This window comes from Mustela lutreola, chromosome 14, assembly GCF_030435805.1.
Source record: "Mustela lutreola isolate mMusLut2 chromosome 14, mMusLut2.pri, whole genome shotgun sequence".
NCBI classification, from domain to species: domain Eukaryota; kingdom Metazoa; phylum Chordata; class Mammalia; order Carnivora; family Mustelidae; genus Mustela; species Mustela lutreola.
The window spans coordinates 52,457,011-52,483,127 of record NC_081303.1 but is presented as its reverse complement, the minus strand read 5'-3'; the positions used below and the strand labels follow the sequence as shown (position 1 = coordinate 52,483,127).

General features: G+C 34.0%; 1 protein-coding gene across 4 annotated transcripts in view; it reads right to left on the bottom strand.

The window, feature by feature from the left end:
* The window catches only part of KCNT2 (potassium sodium-activated channel subfamily T member 2), a 351,736-nt gene that overhangs the window by 168,021 nt on the left and 157,598 nt on the right, over positions 1 to 26,117 (bottom strand). For all 4 annotated transcript variants that reach the window (XM_059146350.1, XM_059146351.1, XM_059146352.1 and 1 more), the window contains exons 9-12: positions 14,319 to 14,499; positions 12,743 to 12,907; positions 10,845 to 10,981; positions 6,831 to 6,894 (exon numbers count right to left, since the gene is read on the bottom strand). In XM_059146350.1, the coding sequence (XP_059002333.1) occupies positions 6,831 to 6,894; positions 10,845 to 10,981; positions 12,743 to 12,907; positions 14,319 to 14,499 (547 nt within the window). The remainder of the gene's footprint in view (positions 1 to 6,830; positions 6,895 to 10,844; positions 10,982 to 12,742; positions 12,908 to 14,318; positions 14,500 to 26,117) is intronic.

Genomic DNA, 26,117 nt, shown 5'->3' with positions numbered 1-26,117 from the left:
AAAGCATCTGCTTTGGCTCAAGTCATGATCTTGGGGTCCTGGAATAAAGCCCCACATTGGGCTTTCTGCTTGCAGGGGCCCTGCTTCTCCCTCTCCTCCCTGCACATGCTGTCTTTCACTTTCTCTCTCTATCAAATAAATGAATAAAATCTTTAAAAAAATACTCTAGGGCACCTGGGTGGCTCAGTGGGTTAAGCCACTGCCTTCGGCTCAGGTCATGATCTCAGTGTCCTGGGATCGAGTCCCACATCTGGCTTCTGCTCAGCAGGGAGCCTGCTTCCTCCTCTCTCTCTGCCTGCCTCTCTGCCTGCTTGTGATCTCTGTCTGTCAAATAAATAAATAAAATCTTTTAAATAAATAGATAAATAAATAATTACTCTAAGTGACTTCTTAAGAAATCATAAACATTTCATTAATTAACTTCACGTAAATATCTTTGGAATTAAATTAAGGAAAGAAAAAAAAATTGCCTAATCTTATTTATTTAACAACAACAAAAATTTCTCCAAGGAAGGTTCAATGAAATTGACCTTTACCAAAGTAGAACTTTTTACTTTGTTCTGTAACTCTATCTGTAAAATATAAATCGACATGTTTCTTCACAATATCCAAGAGTTTCAACAGTACTTCTCAACCCCTGTTGCAGTCGTGACTGATTGCTATCCCTTGCAGGATAGAGAAGGAATTTCCTGAGAATCTCTTAAAATTTTCCCAAGTGATTCAATTGTCTAACATGAGTGAGCTTGATTAAAATTAGAGAGACCAGATAGCCTCTTAGCCAAGTGGAGCGTAATTCCATCACGTAGGAACACATTATGATTCCAGACATTCTGGCCCTCCCAAGACACTCACTCACTTTCGCTCCCCAATGCAAGTATAAGTAACAGTGATAATGACCTGACTGTATAAGTGTAAAATTATAGAGTTCATTTTCCTCTAAGAGAAGATACAAGAAAGGTTTAATGAAGGTGAAATGATTCAACTGTAGCAAGACTGGATTATCAAAAAGGAAGACTTATTCTCTTCTTTCACCCACCTCCCAGAATGAACAACCTACTTGGGGAAAGGCAACTAAAATACCTTTGCTGGGGGGAGGGGGTTTGGGAGAAGGGGGTGGGATTATGGACATTGGGGAGGGTATGTGCTTTGGTGAGTGCTGTGAAGTGTGTAAACCTGGTGATTCACAGACCTGTACCCCTGGGGATAAAAATATATGTTTATAAAAAAATTATATACATATAAAATACCTTCTCTGGGCCAAGCCCTTATATGTACAAAAAGATAGAATCAAAACAAAACTACCTAGATTTTTTTTCCCCCCAAATGATGTATTTATTAACCTTTGAGGAATCAAAGAGCAGAACTTCAACTCTCCTGATAGGATTTAAACCAAACACTGGGGTCAGAGGGGCAGGTGGACTATAAGTTGTTGAAACCACTACTCTGTAGGAAACAATGTAGAATTGTTTGCAGCAGCAACTATGACAGGCCCATCCTAAGACAACAGCTAAAATGGGAGTATGTTCATCATCAAGCAGTATGGTGTCTTCAATTCTAACATATAGTATTTAGCATAGTGCAACATTTTTCTGGGTTCCTATTTTTCTCCTAATAAACCTTTAATTGGATCATTGCTCCCACATATGTAAAAATGATTTTAAAAAGAGATGAATGGTAGCCAACTGGTGTGTCCAGATTTGAGCACACTAGGAATAGTCTATCATCCATTTTGTAATCAAGTCCTGAAAGTCTGTTTCTCTAAGAACTGTAGACACTTCTATAAGGCCCTGAATACACAAACACAAAACAGTTGAGAGACTCTTCAGTCTTTGCCAAAAGAGCAGAAATACCATATACTTAGTGCCACTCATGGATATTGGTTTTTCTTATTTGCCATCTGTCCAAACCTAAAACTCCATTCAGTTACCAGGACCCAGACCTTTCTCCTTGTCCCTCTGTTCAGGTGTCCTAAATTCTGATATTGACTTCCCTTCTATATTATTTACCATCATTTTAAATATTTTACTACATTCTCTTTTTCCTTGTATGGTTTCTGAAGATAAGTCAGATGAAATTCTTATCTTTACTCCTCTGTAGTTAGGGTGTTCCTCCCACCAGCTTCTTTCAGGGGCTTATCTTTGATATTTTATATATATATATATATATATATATATATATATATATATATATATATTTTTTTTTTTTTTTTGACACCTTTTCTGCTTGGTGTTCTCTGAGTTTCCTGGATCTGTGGTTTGGTGTCTGTTATTAATTTGGGGAAATCCTCAGTTATTATGCTTTCCAGTATTTCTCCTATTCCTTTCTTTCTTCTTCTAATATTCCCATTACACTTACGTTATACCTTCTGCAGTTGTCCTAGGAGCCTTGGATATTCCATTGTGGTTATGGGTTTTTGTTGCTCTTTTTCAATCTTTGTTCACTTTGCTTTTTAGTTTTGTAGGTTTCTGTTGAGTTATCCTCAAGTTCAAAGATTATTCCCTTAGCCATGTCCCACCTACTGATAAGTCCATAAGAGACATTCTTCATAGCTGTTATGTTTTTGTTTTTAAACCTCTAGCGTTTATTTTTGGTTCTTTCTTAAGGTTCCTATCTCTCTGTTTATACTACCCATCTGTTGATACATGCTGTCTCTTTTGTCCATGAGAGCCCTTAGCATATTAATCAGTTATTTTAAATGATTGCTCTTGTAAGTTCAATATCCTTGCTATGTCTGTTCTGATACTTGCTGTCTCTACAAACTGGATTTTTTTTCCCCTTTTGGTATACCTTGTAATTTTTTCCTGATAGCCAGTCATAATATACAAAGCTAAAGGAACTGCAATAAGTAGATCTTTAGACACATTTGACTGAGCCATGGGATAAAGGAAATTTTTCTATAGTCCATGATTTGGTGTCAGTCTTTTAGTGAACAAATACCTCAAGACTGAGACCTTCACAAATGTTTTTTCAGGGTCCCCAACCCCCTGTATTAAAGAAGAATGGCCAGAGTGGTCTGGAATTGGGTTCCCTTGCCCAAATTGGGTAGGCTCTGATAATTAGGTTTCCAGCAGGTTAAACTGGTTAGTTTTCCTGAGGGTAAGGCCTGTTAAGAAGAACAGAGCTCTGGTGTATTTCAAAATGATTCCTTTTCCTTTCCCCTTGCTGAAATCCCAAAGGGATTTTTCTCTCATATTTACTGTGAGAACTGGGTAAAAGTCCCAAAAGTAAATCTCACAAAATTATGTTATCCCTTCCCCATGACTACATTTCCCTACATTTCTCAAAGTTGTCTGCAGTGAACCTCCAGTAATTCATCAATTACAGTTCAGATTTTCCTGCCCCTATACTGATTCCCAGGATGATTTTCACTCATGAGTATTTGCTGAGGTAAATTATTATTCTCCATATTTGTATGTCAGTCTCTCCAATCTTGGGGATAAGTACTTTGCCTTGTTTCCTCACCTCTCTTGTTTTTCTTCTAAACCCTTTATACAATTTTTCATGTGTTACCCTACTTTTAATTTTCAGGAGCTCTTTTTGGTTCATTAAATGTTTATTGTTTTGTCTTCAATTATCTTGTTCTTACTGTTCTTGTTTTATATATGTACACTCTCCTCAACTCATATTATCCTGAGGAAGTTTGTTATATATTTTAACATCTATTTCTTCTCCCAAAATTGTACAGTTTTGTTTGTTTCCTCCTCTGAGTTCCCCCTTTTCTCTATACTTCTTATGTTTGTTCACCCATTCTTTCTTTTCTTTGTCAGGAATTTCTTTATATGTTCAGTGATCTCTGCTAAATGAACATACGTAGAAATTAAACACTCACAAGCTATTTGGGACTTCACTGAATGTGGGAATCTTATTTTCACATAGACCTTACTGTAGGGTGATCAATTTGTGATACTGCACTAGGGAACTCCAGACTTTATCTATTTATGCACACACAATATATGTATATATTATATATATATTATACACACACACACACACACAGAGCATTCTTTCTTGTGATGGACCATTTCCCCAGAGAAAATTCCTCTAATCTTGTGCCAGTGGAGGTATGGACCTTGTTATTAGGTTTCTGAGTCATTTGAGACAATCACCTCACTTTCAGTGGAGCAATTTATTCTAATCTTTGGCTCAGTTGCACCTACTGATTCTGAGTGAAAGGTATCCCTGGATCAAATTCTGCCAACAGTAAACCTATTCCCAGGATGGGGAAAGGGATCAGCAATGGATTTCTGGAGGGATTCAGGGAATCTAATTGCTTCTTTTACAAACTTTTAATACTATTCATATGTTTAGTCCTGCATATAACCCTACTTACAGAAGCATCTGGTGTCTCTATATCTTGAGACTTTTGAGGTTCCATTGCAAAAAGCAGCCTGCTTCTGACTTGTTTCCTCTCTCAACTTAAATTTTAACTTCCTTCTGTCTAAGTCGGTTACCACTCATCCATCTGCTTTCTAGCTTCCGAACTTGTGTTAGTGCTATCTCATCTTCCATCTCCTTTGTCCTAATGAGTGAAATTTTTAATTCATTTCCTGTCAGTTTAGCAGAGTGTCAGGAAGAAATGAAACACGTTTGTTTAACTGAATGATCTCAAATTCACAATTTAAAGGGTACTCTAAAAGATATTACATTTTTATTTATTAATGCTTCTGCTTCTTGTTACTCAAAACGTCATTGATACTGGAATGCTATGAGTACTTTAAAACAAAGTTACCACTTAAGAGGCACAAGATTCACAATTATGTAAGTTAAATTAATTACGGAAACATATGGTAGATTATGACCAGTTCAAATTCATTTATTCCGTAAATACATTTGTAGCACCTACTGTGCCAAACCAATTAAGAAACTCCTGAAATAGTTATAGTTAAGTACTATTTCAGTACTTAAGTGAACTGAGAAGGGTGTGGTCTGAATTAAGATAGCAACCATGGAGAAGAAGGAGAGCAGATGAATTTTTAGAAATACATACTGCAAAGAGAAATATTTTATAAATTTTTCCAAACTGTGTTTGCTCTATGCTCTTGCATTAGTTTGGTAGGCTACAGTAATAGGGTAGAATAAACAGAGTGGCTTAAATAACTGAAATTTATTATTTCCCAGTCCTGGAAGCCAGAAATCCAAAATCAAAGTGTTGGCAGGGTTGATTCCCTCTGAAGATAAGGAGGAAATGATATGTTTCAAGCCACTCTTGTTGGCTTATTGATAGCTGTCTTCATGTTCACATGATATTCTCCCTGATAACTGACTGTCTCCAAACTTCCTCTTTTTACAAGGACACCAGTCATACTGGATTAAGGTCCATTCTAATAAGATCATTAGAACTTGATTATCTCTATTAAGACTTTATCTCCAAATAAGTTCACATTATGAGGTACTAGGGGGGTTGGACTTCAATATATGAATTTTGGGGGACACAATACAAGCCTTAATAACTCTCTTCATATAAAGGATGAGAAAATTAAATTAAAAGGGAATAAGAACTTTAGGTAAATTAGAATGAGGTCACAGGAGAACACAGAGCATGCCACATTCAGGACTCATAGTCTAAATTAATATAACACACTTTACTATTAAATGCTCCAGAAAAAAAAAAATAATAATCATGTCCCTGAAAGATCCCATGCATAGATTGCCTTTTTCCCAGTAACTATGGAAGCCACCAGGGCTTTGTCTCTGCATCACAGATATGGCTAGAGAAAAACTCATTGGCTTAAAAACACAGGAGTTAACAGTACCTGCTCAATATAAAATAATAAAGCACTTTTTAAAAACAATAAAATCAGAATGCATGTTTAAAAATACAAGTTATAATTTGGTAAATCATACCATTTAATGTAATTATGAGTTTATATAACTTTAGGTCAAAAAAAATGAATCACAGAGATCATATAAGTTAAAGAGTATCAAGTTGAGATGTACTTCCCTATCACCTGGGGATCTTTTAAAAATACACAGATTCCAGATCCCTACTTTATATACCCTGAATAGAATTTTCATGAATGCATACTTTTTTAGAAGCTCCCCAACTGATTCTAATGCAGACTGCCTGATCCATCTGCTTTGTTTTGAGTTGAGGAAATTGAGAACATTTTAACAACATTACATAGCAAAGGACATATTTTTTTTTTAATGTTTCTATAGTCACATTTTATTCTTTTTTTTTTAAAAAATTTTTTATTTTTTATAAACATATATTTTTATCCCCAGGGGTACAGGTCTGTGAATTACCAGGTTTACACACTTCACAGCACTCACCAAAGCACATACCCTCCCCAATGTCCATAATCCCACCCGGTTCTCCCCAACCCCCTCCCCCCAGCAACCCTCAGTTTGTTTTGTGAGATTAAGAGTCACTTATGGTTTGTCTCCCTCCCAATCCCATCTTGTTTCATTGATTCTTCTCCTACCCACTTAAGCCCCCATGTTGCATCACGACAACATGGATGGAACTAGAGCGTATCATGCTTAGCGAAATAAGTCAAGCAGAGAAAGACAACTATCATATGATCTCCCTGATATGAGGAAGTGGTGATGCAACATGGGGGCAAAGGACATATTTAATAAAAATGTATGACATTTCATTTTGATCAACAGAAAACCCAAGGACTAGTAGATACTACTTCAAAAAGAGCTTTTTTGACACAGTCTATAAGTCAGCTATTCTTATATGATGGCAAAAACAGTTTAGAGATATTTGCTTCCCTTCAGTAATATTTTAAAGTTACCTATATTTAACATAGGCAGATTTTAAAAAAAATTAAAAATCGTCTCAGGTGAGAAGAACAATTATGAAAGAGATTTTAGAAACTTACAGATGATGTCCTATCCACTTCACAACGGCTGCTCAGAATAAAACAGGCCTCAGCATCATCCATCCTAAATACAGACCAAAAAAAATAAATAATCATATATTGAAATGTCTTCATAGTGTCTGAAAAATAGAATTCCAATGCTTAGTCCAATGTACACAAAGTGCAAATAAACTAGGAGTATCCTTAGGCTTAAACAAAAGTTAGATTTCTAGCAGACCGTGACTGTACTTGACTGGAAACAAAAAAAAATTGTTGTTGAATTGGCTTTATAACTCAATAGTTCATAATGAGAAAAATTTGAAAAAACCCTCAAATTTTATTTTCTTTGATGTTTATATATTTTCTCATATATATGCTTTGTTTAAGGGAGTTGTATTGGCTTTCATTTTATGATTAGTTACATTTTAGCTGCAAAGTTACTCAATTAACTAAGAGAGAAGGAACAGTTACTTAGTATTCTTATATCAAACTCTACTGTACATTTACATTTCTTGGAGATGATTCATCATCTTGTTCCAAATCCCTGTCCCTTATACTAAAGCTCTACATTTCTTAAATTTGGTGATAAACAGTAGGTTTCAGTGCTTGATTAATAATGTTCTAAAATCAAAAATATTGGGTTCCTGGCTGGCTCAGTCAGTAGAACATGCGACACTTGATCTCAGGTTATAAATTCAACATCCCCTTTGGGTGTAGAAATTATATAAAAATTAAAATATCTTTAAAAAATAAAAACAAAAAATGTTAATTTCAAAATAAGGAATGTTTTATCTTTCTGCTTCATTATGATAAAATAAACCTTCCCCCCCCCCAAACTTTTTTTTCTATGCAGGGGAAAGATAAAAGTCCATGAAATTAGATCAAACCAAACAGTTTTGGAAAAATATTGAGGCATGGTTACAAGATAATGAGTATCACATAACATTTTCTAAACATCATCTCCAACAAAGCAATTCAAAATTCATGCAACTGACCTTTGGAACTGGTTTGGAGAATCCTACTCCTTGTTTCTTGCATGGGAAATTGTGTTGAAGAATGTATTAGTTAACATTAAATCCCAAATCTTTATATGACATTAGGATAAGAAATGAACATAAAATGAATACTTCTTTCTTAACCCAGATTTTTTAGTATTACCAGCCTGCTACCTCTCTCATCCTCATTCTCATCCTTTGTATATTCCAATGAATGGATGCTTTTTGTAAATGTGATTGATTTCGCTGAGAAATCATTTAATAATATTAATAATAAATGAATTTCTAATCCTAAACAAATCATGTAATTAATAAAAAGATAAATCATTTTCCCTCTACCCTTCTAAGTTCTTGGCTGAGACCCCTTTGTGATAAAAAGACAGATTAACAGAAGAGAAACAAACAGATGTTTAGCAACACGTATACCTCCTGTATACGTGGGAGACACCCAGGAAAACTCATTAACTCCTATCCCATGAAGCCATCACCTTAAACACCATCTTCAGCTAAAGACAAAAGATGTTTGACTAATGGTAGAACCAGCTATGGGAACCTATCAAGAAAAGCACAGTAAATCTAGGTAAGGTTGTTATACAGATCTAGGTCCTTGACTTCTCCATTCACAAGAGTTTCCAGAGATTGAGTCATCCTCTTTCAGGTAGAGACAGAGATAGAGAGAGAGACAGAGAGAGAGACAGAGAGAGAGACTTATGGATGGAGATTTCCCTTATAAACGTGAATGTCCCTTACATAAGGGTTAATTTCTACTAGGTTTTCAGTTTTTCCTGTGTTTACTGCTTCTTAAAAATAATCAGCTTACAATAATCTTTATCCCATTGAGGCATATTTTGTGGTAGCAAATTCTGCTCTCTTCTATAGTATCAAGCTAAAATACTAACAGCTAAAACTAATAGCTTAGATTAATTTATTAGGTAATAAAAAGCCTTCAATTATCACATAAATTCATAGTGAACATAATATAGAAATTATTCTTATGTGAAGAACTTAATGCATATGGTAAATTAAGCATACTGATTATCTGTGCAGATGAAAGTAAAGATCCAAATTATGTTAGTGTCTAAGCAGCTATTTCTTTAGAGCTCCCAAATAATGTGTACAGATAGCAAATAGCAAACACCTAAAGCCATCTATTGCTTGAGGTGCTGGGAGAATCTGACTTAACTCTTGTGTGTGTGAAGTATTTAATCCACTAGAAATACTAATATATTCTCAAAGAAGCTAAATTTCCTAATTACATCCATTCACTATATTATGATGGTTTCTACTAACTTCTTTTTGTTTCAGAAGTCATTAAATCATTGAAAAAGTCTGGTAATGTCAAAGTTCAAGTTACAAAATACATAGTCATCACTTTGCAGAATTAAGCCCCAAAAAGGAGTTTGGGAGTTTTCTCCTGTTCTTTTCCACTGTCCCCCCACCCCCAACCCCATCCCCACCACACACACACCATGCATAAACACACCCACCCCCACCAACACACATACTCAAGCTATCCAGAAAAAACAAAACAGCAAAATAAAATATACTTATGCTCTCAAATTCAGCGAGCAGATTTATATTAAAGGAGCACAAAAGACAACTCAGGGACAAATGGAGAGGTAGGATCCAAGGTGACTCCAAGATGGGCCACATTGGCCTGAAGATTACTTTGAGCTAAAAAGCAATCAAAACCCAGCAGATTAAAAACAAGCAAACAAACAAACACCAGCAGATTCGGGAAAGCTCCTCATCTCCCTCCTCAACCAACTGAAAAGAATTTAGACAGAAAATCTACCCCAGGTAGGAAGTCATCAACATAGATAACTGCAGTATGATACAAACCTGGGAAGGCAGGCAGGGAGGAAACTAGCAAGACAGCAAGACCTGTTTGATCTAAGTTCTCCATGTCCCATTGTTTCTGAGTGGCCCAGCAAATGTTTGTTCACCAAACATTTACTCCTTTTTAAAATTATTATTAACATACAATCTATTACTTGTTTCAGGGGTACGGGTCTGTGATTCATCCATCTCACACAATACTAAGCACCCTTGTTCATCTCTCTATAACCTGCTCTCCTTCCCTTGGTAGTACCAGACCTCTATCTCTTCTCCTTAGTGCACAGTGACATATTTTGCCTGACTTGTCTCTGGAAGTTCCGTATTGGTACGGATTCCCTGCACATACACTATTAAATTTGATTTTCTCCTGTTAATCTGTCTCATGTCAACTTGATTCTTAGTCCAGCTGGAAGGACCTAGAAGGGGACAGGACGTTCTTCCTCACCAATAAAGACATGTTTAAACTTTAAAAGCAACAGAAGCAAAACCAACTCTGCTGAAGATTTCCTCTGACTTCTGAAACTATGGGTGTTGTTTGAAGAGGCCCTGACTCCCTGGTGTCCATGGTCTTCTGCCCAACTATGTTTTCACTCTGTTCATATGGAACAATTCCATGACCTTTGACAAAGGTATATTCCTATGTCAACTTTAAGCCAGGTTGGCTAGCACACGTGCAACAGGAAAGAGCAGGTAAGACCCAGTTACTTTTCTGATTCCTCCAGCCCCCAGGGACACCTCTGACACCAGGCAACACAAGTGTCACCTGCCTGTACATAGTACAAACTCTGGAACTTAAACCTTGACTCAACTGCTGTGGCATTTCCCAATGGTTAGCCCAACACTTTTATTTGTGAAATAAAAACTGTATTTGTGGAATAAAAACTGTAGTCATTTGGAGACCACTCTAACCGTGAGTCTGGATAACTCTGCTCCTCTCTGACAGCTTGAGATAATTACACCATGCCACACTCCTCACTGTGTTGTATGGACATGGTCCACTGAACCTCCTTGCGCTGAGAAAAGGAGCAAATACACTGATTTTATATTTTTAACCTTTCAGTTTGAGCAGCAGTGGAACTATGGCAAGACTCTGTATACAAAAATACTTAAACACATCTTGCAAGACTGAAAATTGCTAAAATTCAGAGGAGAGAAAAGATATTATAGTATTACAAGATGGAAAATAGATAGGGATACCTACTTTGCTCTCAACAGATCCTGATCTTTAAGGGCTGAGCCTTGAAGGTAGATAACTCTTTGTGACCACATTGGAATCTGCAGTACCCTTCGAACTTGCACATCCATTTCAGTAGGACACAAAATCACCACATAATAATCCTATTCAAAACAAAGTGAGCAAAGGGGCAAAATCATGGTATGCTTTATGTTACATAAGTAAACAGAATGTCTAAGGACATTTAGAAATACGATGATATAGAAATAAACTCCTGCTAACAAGTAAAAATTTGCATTTAAAACCTGGACCTACATTAATTAACATGATCCTATAATAAACATAACTGAGACATATAAAAACCTCATAAACCAACATAAGGTTTTTCAATCTTATTAGTACTATGAAGAGAAGGTAATCAGTGTATACACAGTAGACATTTCCAACTTATGAAGTTTTCAGTTATATTATAACTTCAGGCTTATTCTAAAATATATAATACATACAGAGCAGAAGTACTTAAAAATCAATTCATACTTTAAATTTTTAGTTTTGGAATAGAAACTCTGATGGTGATTTATAGCATTTGGAAATATTATGAACTGATAATACTCAAAAATCTCTGATGACTATCTGAAAGGAAAAAGATTCATAAAAATATTGATAATACAAAGTAAATTTAAAACTTTGACATCACATATTTCAATATAATGGTCCTTTGGAAAAAATACAAGAGCACTATGAGTGATAAAATAGTTTAATACACTGATAATAGGAATTATAATTTTCTGAGAAACAGTCACCATTTTATCATCTAAAATGTATCTAGTGGAAATTTGGAGAATTTTAAGAATTCTCCTCATTGATACCAGTCAAAATAAATTAATAGGTGTCACAATTTGGGGTACCATATTTTCCCAAAAATAGGTTTTCTTGTTGGAATATAAGAAGCAAAACTGCAATTGTTTAATATGAATAATAATAAAAACAACAAACATGCTGTTTCTTCAAAAATGCAAATTAATTTATATGGAAGAAAAAGAATGTATGATGTGATTTAAGCACTGCTTATTTATAATTTTTAAAAAAATATTTTTTAAAGAGTATTTTAAAAGATCTCCAATATAGTCATGAAAACACAAATCTATTTAAGGGAGATCTAATTAGATATAATCAGTACTGTTTTGATCTTGGGATTGTCCAACCTCTTGACACAAATTTATTGAGGAATTAGACATTCAAGTAGCTCTTTACTATTTGGACTGAACTAAGTGTATTTAGCAGGAAGAGGATATTACCTAGATCTACACAGGCCCAATACCACACAGCAAGGAGTAGAAGTATCTGAGGATTTTATCAGCATAGACAGATGAGATTTTTTTTTTTCTGAATTATTGTTCTCAATTCAACTAGTTATTGTCCAGTTTTGGGTTATTCATTGCTAGTATAAATAAGACCTAGGTACACTCCGGGAAACAAAAGGAAAAATGGAACTTTCAGACTTCCACATTTCTATCAGCAACACTTGATAAAACTTCCAATAATTTCAAGTGAGTAGAATATTGTGAAATGACGTTTTCATTGTTTGATATGTTAAATTCCACTGTTTCATAAAAATGTCATTTGTGCATTAACCAAGAGAGGGAAAAAATCCTTTTAATTCAAAGAAAACCTTTCTATGTAGCATTAACATAATTCCATCTGTCTTTTAGTGTAGATACAGAAGGAAACTTAAAATACTATGTATTCCTTAAGCATTTTTTCTATGTTCCTGGTTATATTTGTAGTTCTTCATTTACTCTTTCTAAATTTGAGTGTATAAATAAAAATCCTCCAGAACGCAGGCCGCACCATCAGTTAATTGACTCTGACAATATGCTAGTTAGTTATGATCCAGTCAAAGGCGTAACATAATTTCTATGTACCTGAAGTCTTGGGTGAGCATAGAATTCATTTAAAAAGTCCATAAGTAAATCAATCTTCAGTGAACTGACACACAGAACAACATGCTTCTCAGTTTGAGCTCGATGTCGACTATAGTTTCCACCTGACTTTTGTCTCTCCATCCACAAATAGGCCAGCTGTTCAAACTGCAATACATTTTCCACAGATGAACAAAAAACACTGGACATGAAAGTAAAAACCAATATAATACCTCCTTGACTTATTAGATACACTCAATTTCTTAGCTGGAACTCACTGAGATTCAAACTATCTGTATTCCCTTCAATAATAGACTTTTCATGCGATTGCTGTGTAGGTTGCTAATGCTTCTGAGGGGCTTCAGGTCTCTACAGAAACATATTAATATGATTTTCCCATTATATCATAACAGCACTAAAAAGTTTGTACCTCTGATTTATGTCCAGGAAACCAGGCAGCCATGATGTGTCATGCACTGTGTCAAAGAGAAAAATCTCAAAGGCATTTCTTCTACCTTTTTCTACCAAGTTCAGCACACGTCATGCAATGTGAGATACCCAACACACAAAGTCATTTCTAGTTGGACAGTTGTAGTTGGTATATAAGGGAAGTGCAGGGACTAGAGGAGGGATCAGAAAGGAACACATGCCTGACTGAATAAAAGTGGGCTGATCATTTTCATACCTAAATACATACATACATACATACATACATATGTATGTAACCGTGGCCAAAGGTTTAAAACAGAAGTACAAGTTTGATTTGTGTTTCCTATATCCTGTTTCTGGTCTGCTCACCTATGGGCACACAAGAGCTCACTGTAGGAAAGACTTGGAGATTGCATCTACTTATCTTCAGACTCCTTTTATATCTCTTTTCCTTTGCAACCACCTTATCAACTTCCAGAATTTTATATTTATATTTATATATATATATATAAAATATATATATATTTTATAAAATATATATATATTTTATATATATATATAAATTTATATAAAATATATATTTATATATATATTTATATATATTTATATAAAATATATATTTTATATATATTTTATATATATATAAAATAGTTACAAATCATCCTCAGATTTTGTTTCAATTGACCAATATATGTAATCAGTTTTTACTTATTACAATGTTTAGCTTTTATATTGCTTCAAAAACCAAAAGAAATCAAACCTTCATAACTTTATTGCCTTGACCTATCATTCTGTAATTAAAACTATCACTCTGTAATTAAAACCTATAATCTTATAATTAATATAGTTAAATATATTACATATGAAATATATATATTATATATAAATATATATTATACATGTATTTCAAATAAACATCTTCAAGAATTGAAATGAACAATATCAGTTATGAATGGAGGGGGAAAGTCAGTTTCTAATATAACGTTAAAAAGCATTTCCTGAGACCATTTTAATTCGCTGACTAGATATAATAATAACATGTGTTAATATATTACATTAATAAACCACCCGGCATTTCTTATGAGGCATGGAAGATCTGATTTTATTAAGATTTGCACATTTCTATATAATTTACCCTGGCTCTCTTTACCTGTATGGGTAGAACCACAAGAGCAACACAGATCATGGCAACGACAAAAAGCTTGGAGGACCATGTTTCAGGGGTGACATCCCCAAAACCCACAGTAGAAAATGTCACAATGCAGAAGTAAAGGGAGTCAAAGAGATTCAGCTTCTTTCCTATTCGTTCCAGATGTTGGATTCCACAAATGCTAAAGAAACAAATGTGCATTAAATTTAAAACTTTCAAATTGGACTCATTATTTCTCAATATCCTTTTGAAAGTCAAAGCACATTTTATAAAGCCATGCAGTAAGTTGGAACCTTAAAATATATTTTTCCTCAGGAAAATATATTTTTTAAATTTTTTTAACCAACATTAACCAAATGTAGCATTATTTTGATCAATAACCAAAAATTGTAGTCAAAATATCACAGAGTATACTTGAGTATCAGCATGTAAAAGGAATAGACTGAATTTCATGGGTGACTTACACAAACATTTTGAATGCATGCCAGGAAACATAGAGATAGAAATTGCTACATTTATTCCCTGTCAAAAGAGTCATAGTTGTTTTTTCCCCCCTCCCAGGAAGCCGTCTTATTGTATAATGTGTGTGTGTTTCCTATATATATGTGAAAGGTTTGAGGAGTTAACAATTGCCAAGTCATTTTCCGGAGATCAACCACCTGTACAAGGCTACTAAATGGTATAAAAATAAGAGAGCTAGAAATTGTTACAAGATGTCCCCAAAGTAGAATTGTTAAAATAGTACTAAAAATAGCACTACTACTGGCAAAGGAAAAAAGAAGAAAAGAAAGATCAAGAAAAAGAAAAAAGAAAAAAAAAAAAAAAAACAAAGGAAAGGTGAGACTCGGAGGGAGATAGGAGATTTGTACATAAATCGGTACATAACTGCATACGATTTAGCAAGAACAAAAAAAACAGGTATCGATGCATGTTATAATATGAATAAACCATAAAAACATGCTGAGTGAGAAAACACAGATGTAGAAAACTACAGACTATCTGATACTATTTTTACAGAACATCCAGAAAAAAGACAGAAAGCAGACTAGTGGCTGCCTGGGGCTGGTGGTGGGAATAGGGTGATAGAAAATGTTCTAAAACCGGAATATGGTGATGATTACAAAACTCTGTAAATGCATTTAAAATGATTGATATTTACACTTAAAATGAGTGCACTGTATGGTATATAAATTATTCCTCTACAAAGCTATCCAAAAAAAAAAAAAAATTAGTGTTTACTCTTGGATACTCATTCCAACTCTATGCACAAAAAGCAGACAGCTCAATTTTGATGACCATGAAGGGGTAATATTCAATGTTTAAATTTGAGAAATTCCTTTTCTATCCTTTTAAGATAGTCTTCCTATTTGTCAGGATGCCTGGGTGGCTCAGTGGGTTAAGCCTCTGCCTTCGGCTCAGGTCATGATCTCGGGGTCCTGGGATCGAGTCCATCAGGCTCCTTGCTCAGCGGGGAGCCCACTTCTCTCTCTGCCTGCCTCTCTCCCTGCTTCTGCTTTCTCTTTCTCTGACAAATAAATAAAGTAAATAAATAAAATCTTTTTTAAAAATTTAAAAATAAAATAAAAAATTAAAAAAATTTAAGATAGTCTTCCTATTTGTTTAGGTTACATATCAAAAATATTAAATTATCTCAGTTTTTTGTTTTTATTTGTTTTTTAAGGCAGAATCTCAGCCAGTGGGTAGGTAGATGGGTAGTACGTACACAGGAAGATAAACTAAGGGACAGAAGAGAACTAGTAAGGTACTTGTCATTTTATGTCTGAGGCAGAGACTGTTTTTGTTTTGTTTTGTTTTGTTTGTCTTTTTCTTTACCCTTGCCTTTTAGTCTTTCTTTCTTTTTTTTTTTTTTTCCTCTTTATTACCTCCAGGTTTCCAGAATGGTTCAGCAAAATTGCCCTTGTTCGATGCTTTGGAATTTTGAGCTGCCAGGTCATATGAGTTGGTTCGTGTCAGTTTATTTGCTCTGCTAACCCTATGCAATATAATAGCCAAACTAATTATAAGACTATTAAGATGGAGCCTTACTATAACCAAATAGAACAACTGTTTGGCAACAAATATTTCTGCGAAGTAGGTTTTCTTATTTTATTAAAAAAATAGATATTTGAGAATGTAAACAATTTATGCTTAACTTTTACACTTCAGTAGAAAATAAAATAAGAGGATAAATTCCATAGTTTTAAGGATTCAAATGTTAAAGGCTTACTATATTTTGCATAACTATATATTAAAAGTCAGTACCTATTCACAGATAAAATGTCCATTTCATAATTTAGATAAACATTATCTTCATATAAACTAGTATAAAAGTCTCCTGCTCTGTTTCCTTGTCTTCAGTTTGTTCTTTTTTTAATATACCCTATTAATAATGCCCATAGTCACTTGCCACATAGTCATTTGTTCTTTAAATAAAGCTTAGAGGGTGGCTTAGTGGGTTAAGGATCCAACTCTTGATTTTGGCTCAGGTCATGAACTCAGGGTTGTGAGATAAAGCCCTGTTTTGGTGCTTAAGATTCTCTGTCTCCCTCTCCCACTATCCCTAACCTCCCCCGCAGGTGTGTGTACTCTGTCTTGCTAAAAATAATAATAATAATAATAATAAAGTAATTAACTTTAAAAAGCTTGGATATATCAATCATAAGTTTAAAAAAGGCACTGGATTCTTACAGTTTCAGACCACTCTCTAATTTGTGGTGTGATAGATTATTATAATAGCTGCCAGTAAATCAAGCCTTCCTATGCTCATGACTGTTTGCAACAGGATATTGCTGTACTTCCCATCATAAGTCAAGCAGAAAAAGACAACTATCATATGATCTCCCTGATATGAGGAAGTGGTGATGCAACATGGGGGCTTAAGTGGGTAGAAGAAGAATCAATGAAACAAGATGGGATTGGGAGGGAGACAAACCATAAGTGACTCTTAATCTTACAAAACAAACTGAGGGTTGCTGGGGGGAGGGGGGTTGGGAGAAGGGGGTGGGATTATGGACATTGGGGAGGGTATGTGCTTTGGTGAGTGCTGTGAAGTGTGTAAACCTGGTGATTTACAGACCTGTACCCCTGGGGATAAAAATATATGTTTATAAAAAATAAAAAAATTTTTTTTAAAAAGTGAAATCTAGTTCTCCATGCCCTTGCATTCAAACAGCATAATAATTTATTTTGACCAACAGAATATTGTAGAAATGATGGTGTGTGGATTGCAGAGTATGAACTTACAAGACTCTAATGTTTTTGTTCTTGCTGTCTTAGAAGTCTGAGATTACCATGCTGTAAAAAAGCCTGATATAATCTACTGAAAGAGGAGAGGCTTGTGGAAAAAAAAAAAAAAGTCCCAAATGACAGCCAGCACAAACTGCCAGACATGAGAGTCAGCCATCTTGGATACTCCAATTCCAGCCATCAGATGACTAAAGCCAAGAATAACTGCAAATAAGACCAGCAGAAAAACTATCCTGGTTATCAACCACAGATCTGTGAGAAGCAACAAATTGTGCTGTTTTAAGCCACTACCTTTTAGTTGACTTGTTATATGGCAATAGCTACGTGGTATTAGACTCCAGCATCTGGATCTAATCTGGTTTTTCTCAAATTTTGCTCTCCCTTTATCTTCCCTTCACTTACTATTTGGATGGTTTACCTATCATAGCATATTTCCTTACCCTTGATATCAACTTTTGCCCGATCTATTTCCTACAACTGAAGTCCTCTCTCCACAATACCAACTGTAATTCAAATTTTTTGAACCCTAGCTCAAAAATGATTTCCCCTCATAAAAACTTTACCAAATCTCAAGTTCAAGGAATTCCTAGAACTTCCCTGCTGAGTTCCTAGAGCACATATGAGTTCATGTCTCCTATAGGTTAACTTTTATAATGATACTATTTTTAGGGTTTAGTATGTACTTACCCTATTGATACTATTTACACCTACATTTTTATTTCCTAGAGCACTAGCATAAAGTGCTTAGTAGTCACTCATTAACTCACTGCTAAAAGAATTTTTAAAAACACCTGCTTAAACCACATTCAAATAATGTATGCAAACAAACTCCAGAAAGCAGTTCATTCATGTGTTCCTGTTTTTTTATTACTGCATAGCAAACTCCCCAAACCTCAGTGGCTTAAAACCATAACAATTTATCATTTGACATGATTCCGTGCGGTAGCTGGGAAGTTTCTCTGGTTTTCTTGGGCTCACTCACATGGCTGCAGTGAGCTGGAAGTCTGGCTAGAATGAAAAGTCCAAGATGGCCTAACCCCGGTGCCAAATGACCAGTCTTCATTGTTGTCTCTGTTTCTTACTTGGTTATTACTCCATGTGACCACTCATCCTCCAGTAGATTCAATTTGCTTCTTTATTGTCTCAGGTCATTGATAGCAACTGAAAGTTTTCTTCAGACCAAGCTTTATCTGCCCCATTCTATTTGCCAAAGCAAGTCACTAGATCAGCCCAGTTTGGAGGGGTGGCTATGGAAATAGACTCTATCTCCTGATGAGAGGAGTTACAAAATTTTGTGATCATGTTTTTCGATCCACTAAACTGTATAAGTGAGAAAACTTACTGCAACCTGTATATATCTTAATAAATATTACTGAATAAATCATGTTATAGTCCAAGATATTTACTTGCCTTGAAGTAACTGTAGTTAAATTCATGCTTGCAATCATTTTTTTATAATCTCTATATAAAATGTCATTTTACTTGACCTAGAAAAGTCATGTGAACTTTTCACATATTTATCAATATCACACTTAAGATTCAAGACTTGATATAACTTAATACTAAATCAATATGAAAATGAAGACACACCAGCTGTTAACACGTGCGGTATTATTATACCAAACAAAATTTATATTTTTAAGGACTAATAAAGGTAAATACACTGAATTACTTTTGGAGTTTTTCTCTGATTTTGAATAGGGCTGTCAGCCAGTTTCATTTAGGTCTCATTTAATGGCCACTGCTTATGTTTGTGGATAATAATGTCATTATATTTAAAAAATACTGATGTTAATATATCTTCTAGGGCAATAGATATTTTTGTAATAAATAAATGAACTTAGTTCCTTCTTCCCAAGAAAAAACAGGACAAAGACTATTTAAATATCTACCCCAAGAAAAGAGTAATCTTTTTCAGTTATAGATCAATTCTTGTTTCTTCTGTATTCATAACTCTAAATGTCCTTTTATTATATTCAGAATAAAATCCAAAAGCCCCTGGGGCTTCTTGGATGTCATCTTCTAAGACCATCCCTTCCTTCACTGCCCTTTAGCCACACCAGCCTCACTGCTATCCCTGAAATGTTCCAAGTGTCACTCAAATCTTCTTTCAACTTTCTGTCTTTATCTCTAATATTTCCAATGTCCACAAAGAATCCTAAACTTCCTCTCTAAATGTTTCAAATCAAACGGTGGCACATACAGCTTTTTTGTTGATCAGGTCACAGTCCTAAAGTCTTCCTTGACTTCTCTTTCTTTCACAACTCACATGCAAATGCTCAGCAAATTCCACCGTTTGTAGCTTCAAAACATAACGAGAATTCACTATCACTACTCAGCACTGCTACTGCAATGATCCTTGCCACCATGTTCTCTGCCCTGAACTGCAGTAAACACGCCATCCTTCTCCCAGCAGCCTACTGCCCTCATGCCAGAGTTGTCCTATGAAAACACAGGTCAGGTCGTACTATTTCTCTACTTGAAACTCTAAGAGGGGTCTTACTATTTCCTTAATTATTACTTACTATTTACTTAAAACTCTAAGAGGGCTCCCTCTTTCACTTGACTAAAAGCTAACGTTCTTTCGCTTGCCAATAGCATACTACCCAATCTGACCCTCCCCTACTATGCCTTTCAGACTAATTTTTTACTCTTCTCTGTGGTTTACTCTGCCCCAGTTACACTGGCATTCTTGCTTTCTGACCAACATGAGAGCCTTGTTCCTTGTCATGGAACATTCTCTGGCTAGAACCCTATTGCCCCAGATTTTGTCATCACTAACTCCTCACATCTTCCAAGTCTTTATTCTTGTATTGACCGACATATATACTTCTAATCTTCCTTATCCTGATTAATTAAAAAAAAAGTTTTAGTCATGTGTTGGGTTTCATGTCCATTGTCATTACTCTCTATATGAATGGAGGTCTATTAGGACAGAGAGTCACATGCTTCCTTCCTCCATATTGCCTGAGCACCTAAAACAGTGCCAAGCACAGAATAATGTTCATAGATCTCTACTGCCATATTTAAATCACCAAGCCATTTGCTGTGTTTAGATGTAAACTAAATACAATTCATTAATTTTATTTTTTTTTATTTTTGCAATTTTTTTTAATTTTTTATTTTTTATAAACATATATTTGTATCCCCAGGGGTACAGGTCTGTGAATCACCAGGTTTACACACTTCACAGCACTCACCAAATCACATACCCTCCCCAATGTCCATAATCCCACCCCCTTCTCCCAAACCCCCTCCCCCCCGGCAACCCTCAGTTTGTTTTGTGAGATTAAGAGTCACTTATGGTTTGTCTCCCTCCCAATCCCATCTTGTTTCATTTATTCTTCTTCTACAATTCATTAATTTAAAAAAGCACCCAAAATGTTTATCTGACCACTGCCTTAACGGTGCAATCTAATATAAGTAAGTGCCATTATTAAATACTTCTTTAGGGAGACAGGGAAGGCAGGGGCAGTCAAGGAATGCAGACACAATATTCCATAAGTCTATTGGCTATCCAAGCACCTTTTAATCAATATCCCTTGAAATATTCAAGTACTATAAATAAGTAAATTGAGTTTTACTTTCCCTAGTAATTAGTATTTATAACTCCAGCATTTATTTCAGTTAGTACTACTTAAATAATATGATAAATGAAAGATTTGGAAATTGGAAATGCATTGACTAATTTATTGAAACTCATTCTGCTTGTGTAATATATAAATATATTGTGAACTAAAAATTTGCCTCTTTATAAAATCAAATTGAATATTCAGATATAAAACTTGTATTTACTCAGTCCCATTACATTCTAAATTCTCTATGTCACTAATGTATTTAAAAATTATCTGAGTTATTGAATTAAGTTTGTTACATTTAACTATTTACTAATCAAAAACTTTTTATCTTCAATCCCATTCAGGACACTGTAAGTGAATAATACAGACTTTAATACTATACTCAGTCAATCAGGTTAGTTATATAGAACTGTCATAATATGAAAGTGTCCAGCTTATGTTTCATAAAAGAAACTTACCACTCTCAATATTAGAGATAGATCTACCAACAATAACTCTACAACCTGGACTCCATTGTCACTTTCACATGAACTTCTGCAACTACTTCCCTTTTGCTCTCTTATATTTATGTAAAGACTTATGTTACTTGAAGGGCAGAAATAGTTTAGAAGGGAATTTTGCAGAAATTTGCACTAGCTTAACAAATTCTGAAGATAGAATATTCACACTATTTAAGAAAAAAAAGGTTTTCAAATCTCATTGAATCATAAAAATTAGATTTAAGAAGTATTTTGAAAATTGCTTATTCCATGTTGTTAATTTTGTAAAAGCAAGAAAGTTTAGTAAAATGGCAGAGACTGGACTATTCTGATCATATTATATGGCTATAGCATCATTTCCTCATCCCAGTCATGGAGTACCTACATGCAACATGTAGATAATGTTAGGAGTTGTCTGCAACTTATTACATACTATTTTGGTTATAGCAACACATCTAGCAATGTTTTGAAGCTAAAAAAATAGAAAAATGTGTATAATTTTAGATTGTTCATATGTGCTATCTTTCCAAACAATTCAGCTTCTTTTATGAAAGAATGGAAAAGTATTATCTTCAGTGACAACTATACTTCAGTTAAAAAAAGTGTATCTTCAGGGATGCCTGGGTGGTTCAGTTGGTTAAGCGTCTGCCTTTGGCTCAGGTCATGATCTCAGGGTTCTGGGATTGAGCCCCACATTGGCTCCCTGCTCAGCGGGGAGTTTGTTTCTCTCTCTCCCTCTGCACCTCGCCCCTCCAGCTTGTGCACACACTCTCTCTCTCAAATGAATAAATAAAATCTTAAAAAAGAATGTAAATTCAGGATAGGTTAGATGCACAGCTTATTGTTACTTTATTATATAATTCTTAAGACTAGACAGTTTTAACATTGAAATAGTCTTGATTTGCATTATGCATAAACATTAATAATTCACTTATAAGTTAGCTATTTTTCATAGAACTGTGAATGCTACAACATGCTGTATAAGGATTTGAAACTGTTCAGTGATTATAATCCATTTTAATATAGATTATTATCTTATTTCATTCACAGATGTCTTTGGAGCCCTTATTGAACAAAAACTGCCTCTTCTCCCTGATCATAATTGATGAATTTCAGTTAATTATTATTTTGAGTCCATACCCAGAAGTGATTTCAATGATGGGTACAGATTTTCTGATAAACTTAATCCAAGAATGTGCTCAAATAGACCACACTCATAATCAAAATATTCTATTTTGCCTTATCATAAGAGATATATCTTTTCAGTCACAGGCTATTTAAATTATATCCTGAGTTGAAAATAGTGGAAAAATTTAATAAAGTAGTATTTAAAAATTAATAATTATAGCTGGTAGATATTAGTAAATACTCTGATCTTTTAATTTTATAGTTAATAAAATTTAATGTTTTGTGACTGGGCAATAATATTAAAAAGAAGAAAGTTTTGCTTAAAATGCTTGATTTTAGTAAATATCCAATTGCAACAAAATTTATCTATCGATTTATTTATTTATTTATCGGGGGGGTACAAGCATGGTGAAGAGCAGAGGGAGAGGGACAAGTTGACTCCATTTTGAGTGTGGAGCCTGACACAGGGCTCGATCCATGAGCCTGCGATCATGATCTGAGCTGAAACCAAGAACAGGATGCTTAACCAACTCAGCCCTTTAGGCACCCTTAATTTTAACAAAGCTTTTGTTTACTATCCTGTATTGTCTGCCTAAATATCTGAAATTATTTACTCCAATATAAGATAGAAAAAATAAACCAGTATCACATCAATTTCTATTTATATTTTTGTTTAGTTAATTTGCATAAAAGTTAATCAGATTCATTTATAGTGGTTGACTAGAAATGCAAAGTTGCATAATAATATAATTATCTTATAATTTCCTTATTATAAAAATACCTACAAATAGTAAATAAGAAAAATCTGATTTATATAAAACCAATAGGTATTATAAAACTTAAATGTTTTATAATGTATAATGGGTAACTTAATATCATAAAATTAGGTCATGTTTATTCCTATACATTTATTGATGGTTTACTAGTATTAAGCACTATACAGTATTACAGAGATGCAGATATGAATACAACACTGTAGTCTACATAAAAGAGCTTCTAAAATCTAAAGTGAATGATTTTGAGCAGAACTTTATACTACTACTACTAGTCATACCATAAATTAATAATCAAACATTTAATTTGTAACTTGACTAAGGCTAAGTTAGATAAATTACTTAAGCTTTTTAAACTTTATGCTTCATCAACTGGAAAATAAATGCAATATTAACTTCTTCATATGGTGATTATGAGAACAAAATGAATTAATAATGCTCAGTGAAATGCCTGACATATAATGATGTTCAATGAATTCAGTAATTTTATTTAAATTTCAGCCCCAGCATAAAAGAAATAAAAGCACAAAAGTAAGTCAAATGTAAGAATGAACTATCTACACAAAATAGATATAAAGTCTTTGTTTTGCACTTTACAGAATAATTACTGTACTATTAACAATACATCCAGGGACTATAGAGAAAGAGGGTGAGGATGACAAAGTAGTGGGTCTGTTCCTCTTTGATTTGGTACAAAAGTTATTAGTAGCAAAAAATCGTCCATGAATTAATGAGAGTAGCTATAATCTTGTCCAATATTTTCTCAATCTTGCAACTTTCAAGTGCTTTGGAAGTGGCAATATGGGCAGATTAGGAGGACTTCAAAAAGAAAAGTTAGGCAATTTGCAAGGTAAACTCATAATCTTTAACTACGTACAAAGAACACCGTCATGCTGATATTAGCTGACCTTTGGAGGGGTCACTATTACCATTTATAGAAACTGACAATTAATTCTTGGTAATGTAGTCAGGGAAAAAAAATAGGATTAAGCTACTATTTTGAGACCAAAATGTCAGTAACAGGTTAGTGACATGTTTTAAAAAGGACTACTTAGCCCTGAGATTGCTTTTTGTTGATTATGTAAAAGGCTGCATATATGTACGTAATATATGTATATATTTATATAATTTACTGACCTGGGTAATTACTAAGTATATCATCGTATGGTAATATTCATTATTTAAATGTTAAAATACTAGTATTTTGGGGGGGGGAGGAATACTAAAAAAAAAATTCTTTTTCTATTATTTTACACATACACTCATATTTACTATTATTTAACTAGATATATAATTTTATATAACTTGTGGGTTTTCTGCTTTATGAAGATTAAATACACCTATTTTGAAATTATGTATTTTGTGAAGCAGAAAATTCTTGCCATGCATGTGTTTGTTTTAATAATTATGGTTGACACTCACAATAGTCCTCTTAAACTGGACTTTCAAAACTATTTCAGAGAGCCACCTTTCCCTTATAGTGTATTTTAGTTTTATGAATACCCACTTGTGGTGATGTCTGTTTTAAAAATCACCGTTACAGAATAAAAATCCTTTAGGAATTTTATGGTATGGCACTTCGGCAAGATTTTCTAAATCGGAGTGGACAAGCACTTTAACTCTACAGACTTTAGGATAAAATATGTCCTTAAATACCTACTCAGAATTTTATCACAAAAGAAATATAAATATAGAAAAATGCCTTTAGGAATTAAATATCATCTAGCACTTCCAGAGAAAATAAGGATAAGAGATTGACTGTATGACTAGAGCTGTGTGAAACAAATGTAGTTTTGGGGAAGTTTAATGTTTGATTTTTTTTTCTTTTTTTTAAAAATATTGTATGTATGTATGTATCTATGTATGTATTCAGTGTGCAAGTGGGCAGAGAGACAGAGGGAGCGGGGAGAGAGAATCTCCAGTGAACTCTGTTGGAGCACAGAGCTCCACACAGAGCTTGCTCACGACCTTCAGATCAGCAGAAATCAAGAGTCAGGTGATTAACTGACTGAGTCATCCAGGAGCCCCTGGTTTTCAATCAGTATTTATAGATTTTCCAGTCTGACCTATTGACATCAGGAGATAAAGACAATGGATATCATGATATAATGTAAAGAATATTAGGGCAAATTTGCAGTTAGAGAGGGGTGAAAATTATTTCATTTTTGAAGATGTTGAATTTATCATTCCTGTAAGATATATATGTCCCATCCATTGTAATAATGTATTTTATTTATATATACCTATAATAAGCCATTCTTACACTCCTTTGGTAAACCTGACTTGATGATAATTTTTTTTATGGTTCCAGTATTTTCAATGCTAAAGAATATTAATTTGCTAATACAAAACAAATAATAAAGATCTAAATAATAAGTTATTAGTATTATTCTACTCCCATCTATTGTTATGGTAAATAATATTTAGTAAGTGCCCTTTGCTTGTTAAATATTTTATTTTGTATTGCTTTAGTTTTTACTATAAACTTTTGGATTTAGTATGGCAATTTACTACTATAGGATTTTTATATCCAATTCTTCAAAGTGACCTTGTTCTATGGTTCTGTACCTCAATATATGTTCCTTGAAACACCAA